Source organism: Cornus florida, unplaced genomic scaffold, assembly GCF_030987335.1.
Source record: "Cornus florida cultivar Cherokee Brave unplaced genomic scaffold, ASM3098733v1 CherokeeBrave_3.0.0_Hap2_Chr01, whole genome shotgun sequence".
Classification (NCBI taxonomy): Eukaryota; Viridiplantae; Streptophyta; class Magnoliopsida; order Cornales; family Cornaceae; genus Cornus; species Cornus florida.
Window position 1 is genome coordinate 18763346 of NW_026775571.1, and position 14593 is coordinate 18777938.

Below are 14593 nucleotides of genomic sequence, written 5' to 3' on the forward strand. Positions count from 1 at the left end.
TTGTCATAGTTTAGGTAATGGACATATGCCCGCCATTTTCAAGACCAAGGCATGTATAATAAAATCGACAAAAAAATTAAATAAATCAATCAATGGTTGCACACCAGAAGTCCAAGAAGGGAAATCCCCTCCTGACGAGTGACAAAAGAACACAGAAGAACTGGATCCTGATTTAGGAAAAGAATAAGAATTTCTGTCCTGCATCCATCAGACAACTTATCATTAGGATTATATCACCATTCATCGGAAAAGGAACTGATAGAATGAACAAAAAGGACAAACTATACACCGAAATAAGATATCATTTGAGTCCTTACCCAGTTAATACAATCTTTTTATCTTCACACTGCAAAATATCAGTGATGACGTCAATTATACCTTCATTTACGAGATCCCTACAGGCATTAGAAATTTCAAATTGTATTATTGTTGTTGTTGTTGTTTTATTATAATTATTATAATACATGAGAGAACAAATATATAGATAATTATAGATCTTCACCAAATGAAAATTGCCTATCTCAAAGATTACACACAAACACGGGTAAAAGTCCAAATTCAATACAAGAAATATAGTAGGAAAACAAAAGTTGAAACTTATGATAGGCATACCTAAATAGCCGGAGTTGCTGAACCATCTGCAAGCTTTTGCTAAGACTAATAAACTCTTGCAAGAAAAACACCTGTATTCATGAAAAAGGTAGCAGGTTCAATTCATGAGGAAGCAAATCATGAAAAATTAACCCTCCCACCGAATGCAAGGATGTTTGTGTGGGTAGGTGGGTGTAGAGAGGGAGGGGGTTCATATCCATCAGCCACAGACAGATATGGCAGATATGGCAGATATGCATTGACAGGGACTGACACAGCAGACCAATGAAAGCAATTAAAATAAATAAGAATAGCAATGTATTCTTTAAACTCTCGAATCCACGAGAAGAGGTTGAGAGAAACTCTCGATTTCCTGATATTGAAAAAAGTAATAACTGATCCCTAAACTATTACAATAGCATGTATTTATAGGCCTAAGCAAATCCTAAATTATAGAGGAAATTAAATCAATGAAAACTTTCCTATAACAAACACAAAACTATTTAACGAAAACTTTCCTAAAACAGACACTAACTATTAGGAAATTAAAACAATGAAAACTTTCCTAAAAAAGAAAATAGAAACTATAAAACACTATTCACACCACTGTTCATGCACTGTTCCCATGTACTACATGCTCCCCTTCTTTAAAAGAACTCGCCCTCGAGTTCAATAAGTGGTCCTCTTTGTATTTCGCTGACGGTTCATCGTATATAAGTATGAACAAAATTTTGTACCACTGACGACTTGACCTTAGTGCTTCATAAACTTGCTTCTTAGTTGACCAATCCCAAAAGAACATCAAGTGTGACAAATCAAATTTCCTTGGCAACTCAAAAAAAAAAGAAATTGTCTTGATCATACGTGCAGAAATTCGACCACATCATTACAGGAACCTTCCCATTGAAGACTTCAGTAAAGTTTTGCGTGTCAGCTACTATCCAATGCCAACATCCTCTTCTTTGTATGCTATACATCTAATTCTTTATCCCTTTTGTCCAAGGACTCCATCTTTGAAGCTTTATTATTGGAAGTCCATTGAAGTGCATAAAGTAAGGACAATTTCATCATCCTCAACTACAAGAGGTGGAGCAACACAATTTTGCTTTTGATCAATCTCAATAATATCACTTGTTGCTTTAACAAAATTATTTTGACCTTCCTTGATGTCACAATCCTTTTCTTTTCTTTTTTATAAGTAAAAAAATCAATAGAAAGAGTTCAAAAGGGAACGCGTCCCACTTACAATAACAAAACAAAAACCTATGGACCCAATGAGTCCAAGAAACCACCAACATTGTCAGAAGAAGAACAATGTCTCCCCTTCGCCCAACTAAAAATGGATCGAATAATATGAGGTTTCAAAGTTGGCATAGAACCTCCATTCCTTCAAAACATTTGTTGTTCCTCTCTCTCCATATGCACCACCAGACACAATGTGGAATGATTCTCCAACACTCACGAGCATGACCCCACACATGACATCCCCTCCATGCTTCAATCATGCCCCTTGTGGACCGGGGCATCACCCAAGAAATGCCGAACAATCCGAAAATAAAATTCCAGCAATCATGTACCACAGGGCAGTGTAAGAGTAGGTGATCCGTAGACTCACCATCGTTTTTGCATAGGCAACACCAATTGACAATAATAACGCCTCGCTTCCTCAGGTTATCCAAAGTCAAAATCTTACCCCACACGGCAGTCCACACAAAGAATGCCACCCTAAGTGGAGCCTTAGAACGCCAAATAGTCTTCCAAGGGAAAACGAAACTAGCAAAGTTGGAAAGACACATAAACATAGATCGAACCTCAAAACCTCCATAGGAAGAGGGAACCCACAACAAAACATCATCACCGATGCCACCAACCACCTGTTGATACAACATATCCAGAAAAGCACAAGCCTCGTCCATCTTCCAGTCCTGAAAAGAACGCCTAAAATGCACATCCCACGTAATCCCACTGCTATCAAGCCGATAGCAATCAACTACAAAGGCATGTCTATCACTAGCGATTTTAAAAAGTCTCGGAAAAGAGCAAGACAACGGCTGGTCTCCGCACCATAAATCCTCCCAAAACCGAACACATCTACCATCTCGAGCTTTGAATCTACTCCCTCCATCCCAAAATAGTTGGGTAATTTGGAAACTGTGACTCACAACTTTGCGAGTCACAGTTCCCAAAGTACCCAACTATTTTGGGACAGAGGGAGTAATATGAGAAGAGAACACATCCCATCCTTTCCGAATAAATTTTCACACGCCAACTCCTCCTGCGTTAGGGACTGGGCATGAAAACCACCCACCTCTCTCTTCCCCATACGTACATGAAAAAATCCTCCTCCACGGGAGGTGTCTTTCTCTACCAAATCTCCACAACCACTTGCCTAGGAGGGCTCTATTAAAGGGGATCAACCTCCTAATGCCCAGACCAACCAACTTAACAGGCTTGCAAATATGCTCCCACTTGACAAGATGGTACTTGAACTCTTCTCCCCTACCACCCCACAAGAAATCCCTTTGAATTTTTTCGATTCTTTCTGCAACAAAACACGGAATCTGGAACATAGATAGGAAATAAGTGGGAAGGTTTGAGAGAGTGCTCTTAATAAGAGTGACCTTCACCCCCCCGCCGCGAGGCGACAAATATTGCTTCTTCCACCCAACCAATCTCTTCTCAAACCTAGCAATCACAAGATCCCACGTCCCCACCCTTCTAGAGGAACCCCCAAGGGCAAACCCAAATAATGAATAGGGAAAGAGCTCACCCCACACCTAAGAACTGCGGCTAAGGAGGAAATGCCCTGAACTTCCCCAACCAGCACAAACACGCTCTTGCCAAAATTAACTTTCAACCCAGAAACTACCTGAAAATAGACAAGAATACACCTCAGATACCTCAATTGGGCCGCTTCATCATCACAAAAAACCAAAGTGTCATCTGCGAACAACAAGTGAGATATCTCCATCTAATGAGTTAAATCTCTACCCACTCTGAAGCCTTTAATAAAACCCAAATCCTCTGCCCTCTTCATTAGCCTACTCAACCCCTCTATGACAATAAGAAAGAGAAAAGACGACAAAGGATCACCTTGTCTCAACCCCCGATAAATTAAAAAGTAACCATCAGGAGACCCATTAACAAGTACAGAGAACTTGACAGTCGAAATACATGTCTCTATCCAAGTCCTCCATCTACTTCCAAAGCCCATTCTATGAAGCAGATATAACAAGAAACTCCAATTAACGTGGTCATAGGCTTTTTCAACGTTGAGCTTGCATAAAACTACCGGTACACCACTCCTCAGCCTAGAGTCCACGCATTCATCGGCGATAACGGAATCTAAGATCTGTCTTCCCCCAACAAAGGCGTTTTGGGAGTCCGAAATAACCCCATCCATGACAACCCTCAACCTGATAGCAAGAACCTTAGCAATGAACTTATAGATGCAACCCACCAAGCTAATGGACCTAAAGTCCTTAATATCAATAGCGCCACCCTTCTTAGGAATAAGGGCAATAAAAGAAGCATTTAACGACTTCTCAAACACCCCGTGAGAATGAAACTCCTGAAAGGTACCCATAACCTCCCTTCTAACCACCTCCCAGATTTCCATCAAAAAGCGCATAGTAAACCCGTCAGGCCCCGGTGCTTTGTCACCATTACAACTCGACAGAGCCTTCACCACCTCCTCTTCGGTAAATGGGGCCTCGAGACCATCTCTCTGAATCTCGGAAATAACATCAAAATGAAGACCATAAGGCTTAGGCCTCCACCCCAAGCACTCAGTGTAGAGCCTCTTATAGATTGAAACAATCCCCTTATGGACCTCATCCTCCCTACACAGCTCCTGACCATCAACCCGGATTCGCCCAATATGATTACTCCTTCTATGGCCATTTGCAAGCCTGTGGAAAATTTTCGTATTGCGATCCCCCTCTTTAAGCCATAAGGCCCTGGACTTCTAACGTCATGAAATCTCTTCCATTTAAGCAATCTCAGCGAAATCCGCCTAGCAAGCTGCTCTCCCAGAACGTAGAGAGTCACCCTCCCCACCCACCTCATCAAGGCGGTCAATTTCAGAAATTTCAGCAAGGACTCTGTTTTTCTTCCATTCAAGATTCCCAAACACCTCCTTATTTCCACCTTTTCAGTTCGGTTTTAAGGGCCCATAGTTTCCGGGCTAACACAAAACTGCTGGACCCAATGGCAGTGGCCTCCTCCCACCAGAACCAAACAAACCCTTGGAAATTCTCCACCCGCAGCCACAGTCTCAAATCGAAATAGGGAACACCTAGAGTTCAAACCCCCACAATTTAGAACCAGCGGAGTATAATCTAAAGTAACCTTAACTAAAGCCGCCTGAACGACATCCAGAAATTTCTCTTCCCACTCCCCAGAAATCAAGAACCTATCCAGCCTTGAGAGAGTAGCAGACTCCTTTCCACTGGACCAGGTAAATGTTGCCCTTTCCAAAGGCAAATCAATGAGAAAGTAACCATCAACAAACTCCGAAAATTGAAGCATCTCCGAAGACCACCTTCCCCCTGTAGACCTCTCTAACGGAGACCTAACAAAATTAAAGTCCCCACCCAGGCACCAAGGAAGAGACCACGGTCCCTGAACGTGGCTTAGCTCCTCCCAAAGGAAAGACCTCTCACTGTCATCAACCGGTCCATAGACCCCAGAAAAAACCCATCTGAAATTGTCCTCCTCCATCTTGAACACGCAGGAAATAGAAAACCTCCCCCTCTAAGTGTTCATCCTTGACAGCCATAGTTGATCGTACATGACTAGAATACCACCAGAAACCTACCTCCCCATAGACTTCTGACCACCCCATCTGTCATCGATGCCATCTTAGTCTCTTGCAAACAGACAATGTGGGCTCCCCACTTTCTCAAAGCAGCCTTCACCACCCTCCTTTTGCCCGGGTCGTTGAGACCTTGAACATTCCAAGAAATAATTCGTAGCTTCATTAGGAAACAGATAAGATCATCTCCCCTCCGCCCTTCCTCCCACTCTCCTTCACCACCCCTTCCTTCCCTTCGTAGTTTACATATGAAATAAGATTCTTGACCTCCTGCTCCCCTTTCCAAGACAGTTCTCTTGGTTTTAGCCCCTCTCATACCCTGGTTGATACCCTCAACCTCTCTCCCTCCCGCAATAACTTGAAGGATGGATAGCGCCTGATCACTTTTGCCCTCACAAGTGACACCCAGCATTTCACTAGTGGCACCAATATTCTCTACCACCCATTCCTTGCCCAAATCAGTAGTCGTCTCCAAACTATCAGGTCACACTACAGCCAAAGGTTCCACCATTCCTATCACAGAGTGATCCATCTCCATCCATGGAATTAAATCCTTGGAACAGTCCTACTGAAAGGAAGCCCAATCTCCATTCTCCTCCCCCTCACTCTCCCTGCCATTAACATACATATCCATCTGCAAATCCGTATCTGTAACAGAATCACCCGGATCATGTGTCATCGAACTGTGAAAATCATTCGCCTTGAACTTCGGAAGGCAAACAATTTAGGCCTTTCCAAGCTACAAAAAGCTGAAGCTCTTTGAGCAAGGTCATAGCAGATTCGTCAGTCAATTTAAAGTGGAGATCTCGCCCCACGCAAACCATCACCCCATCAGAACTTCCTTCAATTCCAGACGTCTCCTTTGCAGCCTTAGTCACTGACCCATCAAGCCTCGGAACAATAGGCCCAGAAACATCCATCTGTTGAACACAAACATCCTCCACACCACCACCACTCCTCAACACCCCACAAGAAGGAGTAGAAAAACAAGAAGAGCAGAAAGGGGGCTCCGAGGATGAATGAAAGAGGACGTACCTGGATTGACGAAAGCAAAAGAGCGAGCTATCCACTTCTGTTTATCATTGCGAGACTATCGGGAACCATGGCTGGACGGCTGATTTCTCCGATTTAAAGATTTAGGGCACCTTTCATTTGACGAGTCAAAATCAGAGAGGGGCGACCTAGGAAGCACAGACACGCCGAAATGAGCGAAGAATCCGTGTCCGACACTCGCCAGACACACCCCGACACGTGTTGGACACACCCAAAAAAGCGTGTCTGGAACTTCTTTTTTTTTTTAATTTTCGGACACGGCACGGACACTCCGCGAACATGTGTCCGACACACCAAGGGTGTGTGTCCGACATGCGTGTCTTATTTTCGGAGGTCTAAAAGACAATTTTTGAAAGAAAATTGGGTTAAAGTATAAATATGTGAAGTTATTTAACAACTTTTACTCACTTATGTGGTCAGTACATAATAATTTTAAACTTGTAATTACATGATACTAGTTATTATTCTAATGTCTTGTTTTCTATTTGGTTTTATAACTCTGCAACAGTGTTCTTTTATAGTTTATTAGTTATGAGTTATGATTTGTGTATTTTTTTCATTGTGAGGTTGATGAAAAATAGTAGCACTCAGTAATTTTTCAAGTACTACATCATATATGTATATATCATCTATTCGCCGTGTCCTCGCCGTGTCCATGTCCTAATTTTTTTGGATTTGCCGTGTCGCCGTGTCCATATCGTGTCATATCCGTGCCCGTGCTTCTTAGGGGGCGACCCATTTGTGTAAACAGTACAACAACATTTATCGTGTCGAGAAATTCTCTCTTTCGCGTTCAAGCCGGTCTTGCTTGCACTCATCTTCCTCCACCTCGTTTTCTCAGACAAGGACCAATGTCTACTTAGAGATGACAAATCCGTAGATGTAAAACGTTGTGAAACAAACTGAGCATGGGCCTGGGCTAATCTTCCATCGCGAGGCCCCATTGAAACATTTGGGATGGGCTTGTCATTTGGTAATGAAATGGACAAGCAACTATTGGGCCCTCGCTGGACCCTCCTTTTAATCCCCTGGGGGACCCGAAACCCAGACCAAAACATTGATCCAATAGGCTTGGGCCTATGAGATCCATTATTCAAAGTAGGCCCGTCATAACCATTTCCCAGCCTGTCGCATACCTGTCCAAGTGTGTGGACATCCTTAGTATGCGCATGCATACTACTTATGGGTCCCTGTTCCCCACTTGCAGATGGCACGGTGAAACGCATGCGTCTCTTTCCTTGAGGGCCGAGATGATTCTGAAACTCCAGTCGGGAAGAAGGACGACGATGCCTTCCATTGCTCGGCTCCTCGCACCCATCTTGTGTTGTGGATCTAACATATGAATCGATGGAGGCTTTCGGAAGGATGGATGGTGATAATTCCTCCCTCAATTCAACTTTGAATGCCACTCTCTGATCTTCAACAAAGATGAAATCCGGGATCACACCTTCATCAGAAACATCTCTCTCCTACCACCATAACATCCACCTCCACGTCTCGAAAACCACCACCACATATTCCCTATGGCTTCGAACAACATCTGACATCGAAGATGAAGGGGCAATCCGCACATCAGCTCTCGTCTTCCCCTTACCCTTGTTCTCACCACCGAGCAGCCAACTGCAAAATACTAGACATCAATTGATAAAGTAGCAGCGCCCCATATCTTTCTGCCAGAACTAAGAACTCTTTGTGCCTCTTTCTCCGACGGTAGTCTAAACAGAAGAAGACGATCAGGCAGGGTTGAAACCGTTACCCTACACGCGATCTTCCAACTCTGCGTCACCCACGTCTCAATTGACTCAATACTTCCCACCTCTCTATCGAAGCGTCCAACAAGGTAAGATTTTAAAACTGATTCTCGGCATGCAGTACTGTGATGATCGACCCTAAAGGTCCTACCATCTTTAGTTGGGAAGCTTTCAACCTCGTCGTTGAGAATGAGATGTGGTAGATTCACTACTTCAAGGAAAGATCCTCCCATAAACCCTAATCCATGTTAGCATCAGGAATCACCAAGAAATCCTAATCGCCCAAAAATCGCTTCTGACATATTATATTGATAATTGAATAGATAAATTAATAAAGGCAGGTAATTGGTTCCATAATAATGATCACCCCTTCTTTTGCTTATCCATCGACAAAATATTGATGAAATCAGCCAGATTTATGGCTCCATGTACACGTACAGCTTTTCTTTTCTTTTTTTACTTTTGTGAATAAGAAAATATAATGAAAAGAAAAGCTAAGTGAAGTCCGGCCTATGTGATGTTGACAACAACACATGAGCTTCAAGAAGGCGGATGTATTTCTATCAAAAGTTATTGTAAAATTTCTCCTTGGACTCTTTGACAGATGAATTCTCTTTCCGACAATTCTGATATTTTTGGTACAACATCTGCTCATAATTTGGTGGTAAGAAATTAGAATTCAATAGCCGTTTCATCTTGTACAACGACCACACAGGCTGTTTTCCTTGCCTCCTCCAGTTAATCTGTGTTTGTTTCTACCAAGCTGAAGCCCATTCTTTAAATTTAAAGGCTACAAGCGGAACTTGCTTGATCTCGGGTATCTCAAAATAGTCGAAAAAGTCTTCAACTTCTTCAAGCCAGTCCAAGACATCTTCAATATCAAGTCGGCCATTAAAAGACAGAAGGTCATTTTTCATCCGAAAATCTCTATGATTTGCTTCTACCCCTTGATCTCCATGTGCTAGAACAATACTTTCAATCCGATCATCGCTCGAATTAGACCAGGCGTCTTGTTGAAACTGGCACTCATTATTAGCACGCTGAAGATGACCACATTGATTTTCAGCCCTTTGTCATGGCTGATTCACACCATCAGGTTGGTCCAGATCATGCCTATTACAAACCTGCACACGATTCATGGCTTTAGTTAGACGTTCAACTGCCATCTTAATCTCCTGTTTGAGTTCCTGACGCAATTGCGAACATTCTTCCACCTGATCACTGTCCAGGGAGAATGGCTCTGATACCGGACACAGCGGATCAATGAAAGCAATTAAAATAAATAAGAATAGCAACGTATTCTTTAAACACTCGAATCCATGAGAAGAGGTTGAGAGAAACTCTTGATTTTCTGATATTGATAAAAGTAAATAACTGATCCCTAAACTATTACAAAAGCATGTATTTATAGACCTAAGCAAATCCTCCACTATATAGGAAATTAAATAATGGAAACTTTCCTAAAACAAACACAACTATTTAGAAAATTAAAACAATGAAAACTTTCCTAAAACAAAAAAATTGATACTAGAAAACACTGTTCATGCAACTGTTCTCATGTACTACATCAGGGACTGCTCGAAAATATGATATTACATACTGCTGCAAAGTTATTGCCAGGTGGTGGACAGCAGAAGGTAAGCTGAGGAGATCAATCAATGAGTGTTGATAGTTGAACATCAATTGACAAATCAATTGCAGATTTAGAGATTATTGTGTTGTCACATTAATTATCATCTCTTTTGTTTTTGGCAAATTCAATATAATATATATATATATATATATATATTCTTGATTGTTTTCTAAATGGTTTGGCTATGGGATGCAGAGGAAGAGAGCATTGATATGATTTTGTCAGATTTGAAGTGACTAGTTTTACTTATTTTTTTCTTGCAAGGAAAATTCAAGTGATTAGATATTGTAATCAGAAGGCCATATCTTCCTCTTTACATCGCATAAGAGACTCCCTGTAATTTGCTTATGTTAGTGATGAAGCTTTACACATCGAAAATTTGCACTAGGAGGTGCTGCTGATGCATTCAAAAGCTATAACTTCTCTTGAACCCACCAGGACTTCAGCTTGCAGATAAGAACTTAATTATTCTAGAGAAAAAGATATATATATAGATATATATATAGAGAGAGTAGACTTAGACAGTTTAGACAGATACAACGGAGACCTATAAATGTGCCCGTAAGAAGAGGAAAACTAATTTCCATAGAAGGTAAGAGGCGGAGAGGGCAACCAAAAATAACATGGGATGAAGTTATTAGAAAAGACTTAAAGAAGCTAAACATATCGAGTGAAATGGCATGTAATAGAAAAGAATGGAGAAAGAGAATTCATGTGGCCGACCCAATACACATGAAGATTAAGGCAAGGATGATGATGATGATGATATTATGTATATATATATATATAGAGAGAGAGAGAGAGGGGGGGGGGGGAGGACCTAGAAGTTGTAGGTGGGGTCACAATACCTGCTGTTTATGGTTGCATCAACTGTGGAAGCAGGCAAGGGGTGCAGCAGAAAATATAGTAGGTTATAAGTGGTCATTTACAGGATGAGCTAGATGGAAACGTTAATTTGGCAGTAAATCGTGTTGTCAATCCGGTTGGTAAGACTCCAATGGAAAAAAAAAAAAACAAACTTGTGAATGCAGGATGTCAGAATGGTGATGATACCAACCAAGACATACAGAATGTGGGAAGCTGCTTATGCTACCACAACCCACTGTCTTTGGGCTACCAAAACACACTTTCTAAAATGTGATTTGGGGATGTAATTTACACTTTCAACCTAAAAGATAGATAAGAGATGTGCATATGCATGAAGAGACATCTCTCTAAGAAGTTCATCTAATTTCTTCAATATTAGTATTTAGTTATTAAATTTCAATTTATTGAAGTCAAATATATCTAAACATTGCTCAAGAGATTCTTTGGACACTGTATCCTTGAATTAGGCAGACACTCTCACAGAAAAGAGTAAAGTTGACATTTCAACCTGAAGATTCACTTTTACATATTTACAGCCAAACAGAGATAAAATCACTTTTGACAGCCAACAGCACCTCTGGAAATCAGAATTCAAAGACTAAGCTGATTCTCAGTAAAATAACTTCTCTCACAATCATTCCAAGCAAGGTCATAAATTCCAGACATTACAGGACGACACAGTTGCGTTGTAACAGACTCAGCTGAGTCATTCTTGTTATTGGCTGTCAAATTGGTTAAAATAAATTCACAAGAAACTAGGACAGGACTTGGTGGGAATCGGGTGCGACTTAGTGGTACTCAGCCAAGTCTTCTCAGTAAAAGTCGTTACTTCACTGTTACCACCGAGTCAACAGTCCAATCCTTATTCACTTTTACCTCAATTTCTTCCCATTCTCTCCCTCACTAACAGCTTTTGTTTACCCCCAAAGTCCAACTCAAACCAAACCCCAGATATCTGAATCAAATATATACATATATATATATATATATATATATATATATATATATGGTATGGATCTCAAATAGATCTATAAACTTTGCTCATGAATCTAGGCCAGACCAAATCTACCAATTTTTCAATCTTTGCAATTTTAATCAAAGGCATGAGCATTTCAGACTTTCATAGTATCATAGAATCACATAAATAATGCTTACTTGGGGTTACAAACTTATGGATTACAAATACGATTTAAATACTAATTTTAAAATTTTAAGATACTTCTATAATCTGCTATATTTTATTTCTGATTTTCTAATTTAATGGTATAGCTTCCCAATTTTAGTATTTCAAAATTAAATTTTACGAACACATTACACGTTGTATATTGTATGTGTGCAACCTGTAACTTCTACATACATAACTCGCATAAATTATTGTACATAAATTAGATTTTGTAGAATATTTTTGAAAGATAGAAAATTTTTTAAAATAAATAAAAAAAATCATAAAAATTGAAAAATTATTAACAAATCAGAAAATTGTTTATACATTTTATAATGCCATAATATTATAATCTATAATTTAAGTTATTTAACTATGTCTATACTCTATAATTTAACCTAACTATTGTGCCAGATACCCCTCATTTTCAAATTCCATTTCAATCACAAAACAATTATATGTATACTAAATTGTTGCTTTAACGTCCTTTATTAGGTAATTTTTTTATTTATTTTACAGCTAAGTGCATTTGGAATCATAAATTAAGTCTGCTTTTAAAAACAATATATATATATATATAAAGCATAAATTAAGTAAAAGCTATAAATTAGGAAGTTATTACTGCTCGCAGAGACTTATGATATAGCCTGTTAGCTTCTTATTATATCAACTTTAAGAAAACGTCAAAATCCATTAAAAATAATATAAAGTATAAACCCATATTCATTAGATTCAGCAGTTAAAACTTCAATATCGGTTTAATTAGTGACATCAAAAAAATTTCACGACTGTGATTTCAAAAAGATTTCACGAAACTGTAATTTAAATTCCATTACAACACACAACAGTCAAACCGCGAATGCTAATTTTTTTTTTTTTTTTTGGTAAGTAAGATTTCATAAAAGGCGCTCAAGAGAGGAGCATTCCCAAAGAATACACAAAACGCCAAAGGCGACAACTAAAGCTTTAAGCTGTCCACAAAATCCAAAAGATCCCCCAAAGATTAACAATTATGCCATTAACCCAAAAAAATATGAAGTATGCAGTATGCTATACTTGAGAGACCAAATAGGAGTCTCTTCTCCCTCAATAGATCTCCTACTGCTCTCACACCACAAACCCAACCAATCCACCATAAACAAAGGGGAGCGACCCTCCAAACAACCCTGTCTCAGCTCTGCACAAGACATCCTTTCCAAGCCACAATCGTATCCAAAGTAGACCTTGGGAACACCCAAGAAATGCCAAAAGCAACCAAAATCATGCACCAAACATCCCTCGCTATTTTTAAAACCTAGATTACATGAAATCACTTCTGCAAAACCTGAACAACACAAAGCATGTACAACCATATTGATATTAGTGTGGTAGGACATAGCCAAACGGAAGAGCTCTTGGTGAATGATCTAATCAATTGGAAGAGCTCTTAGTAAATAATCTAGTAGTGTTCTTTCATCCTAGTAAATACCCCGGAGTTCAAGGAGGATACAAAAGTGCAAGAACACAATTGACAAAGCTAAAAAAGCACCAAAGACTATTATACTAATAGCACCATCACAAAAGTTGCTTATTCAAAACAAAATAATAATAATACTAATAATAATATTCAACATCTCCTATATTCAGATACACAATTTAAAGAAGACTAGGTTGAAAGGGTGATAGCACCAAGGAATTAGTTACAGCATACATACAAATCAATATACAGTCAGTGTTGGAATTTGCATTGTAACAGTACAGTGCCTTGAGAAACAAAGAAAGACGAGCAAAAGATGGTATTCAGTAATAAAAATATTACCAAATTTTTCTTTGACTCTGCTGAAGTCATAGATGACTTCAACCTTGCACACAATTCCTGAATAAAAGTGCTGTCATCTTTCAACAAAGAAACAACCTATGACAAAACAAAATAATCAGGAGCAGGAAAAAAAACATGGCTTAAAATGTGTGGAACAAGGTAACCTGAAAATCTTACAACGGCATTATTCGAATGAATTATGGAATTGAGACTTGCAATTGTTGCCTCATCCGATAATCTAGGCAAAATAACATCCTAGAAGAGAGGTACTATAAGATTAGAATCACATCACAGAAACAAGCAAGTAATCTACAGGGACACAACATTGAAGATCTTACTTTCAAATAACTGACTCTGTATGTCTGGTGTATCTTTGACAGAACAATCGGATTTTTAATTGGTATGGCCTATACACATGCCCAAAATAAATCAATATACAGTTGCCAAGGCAATATTTTGATATTCAAAAAAAGAAAACTTGACTAGATAAGAATGAAAACTTTCCTCCAATCACTCAGCCACCTTTCTAAAATAAGAAAAAATGAAGAAACACGCCACACAATGTACCTCCTTAAAGACCACATGGTCTTTCAGAAAACTGCGGTGGTGTTGGACAACAGGTACCTCAGGATCATCTGAAGACCAAATTCAAAGCAGTTCAACATTATAATAGCAACAAGAGAAGGCAATGGACCAAGGCAATTATGAACTGAAAAACAAAAAAAACATATTTGTATTCTTGCGAATAAATCGTGGAATTAGCTGTTGCTATTTTTGTTCTTTGTTTTTTCTTTTCCTTCTTTTAGCCAAGAGGTATTTGAAAAACAATCTAAAAAATAGTGCGACTATACAAACAAAGCGAATTCATGTGATGAAAGAAAAGCATTTTGAAGAATTAAAATTTAAATAAATAAATAAAAAA

The 14593-nt window shown here is 39.3% G+C and overlaps 1 protein-coding gene across 5 annotated transcripts in view; it reads right to left on the reverse strand.

Annotated features, from left to right (window-relative positions):
- LOC132293356 (uncharacterized) overlaps positions 1 to 14593 on the reverse strand; it is a 77207-nt gene that overhangs the window by 15168 nt on the left and 47446 nt on the right. For 4 of the 5 annotated variants that reach the window (XR_009477827.1, XM_059790815.1, XM_059790806.1 and 1 more), the window contains exons 10-16: positions 14239 to 14306; positions 14010 to 14078; positions 13849 to 13926; positions 13672 to 13767; positions 613 to 683; positions 318 to 395; positions 105 to 198 (exon numbers count right to left, since the gene is read on the reverse strand). Coding sequence is in view for 3 of the 5 variants with exons in the window: in XM_059790815.1 (XP_059646798.1) it covers positions 105 to 198; positions 318 to 395; positions 613 to 683; positions 13672 to 13767; positions 13849 to 13926; positions 14010 to 14078; positions 14239 to 14306 (554 nt within the window). In the remaining 2 variants the exon portion in view is untranslated. The remainder of the gene's footprint in view (positions 1 to 104; positions 199 to 317; positions 396 to 612; positions 684 to 13671; positions 13768 to 13848; positions 13927 to 14009; positions 14079 to 14238; positions 14307 to 14593) is intronic. The other variant, XR_009477828.1, reaches the window with a different exon arrangement.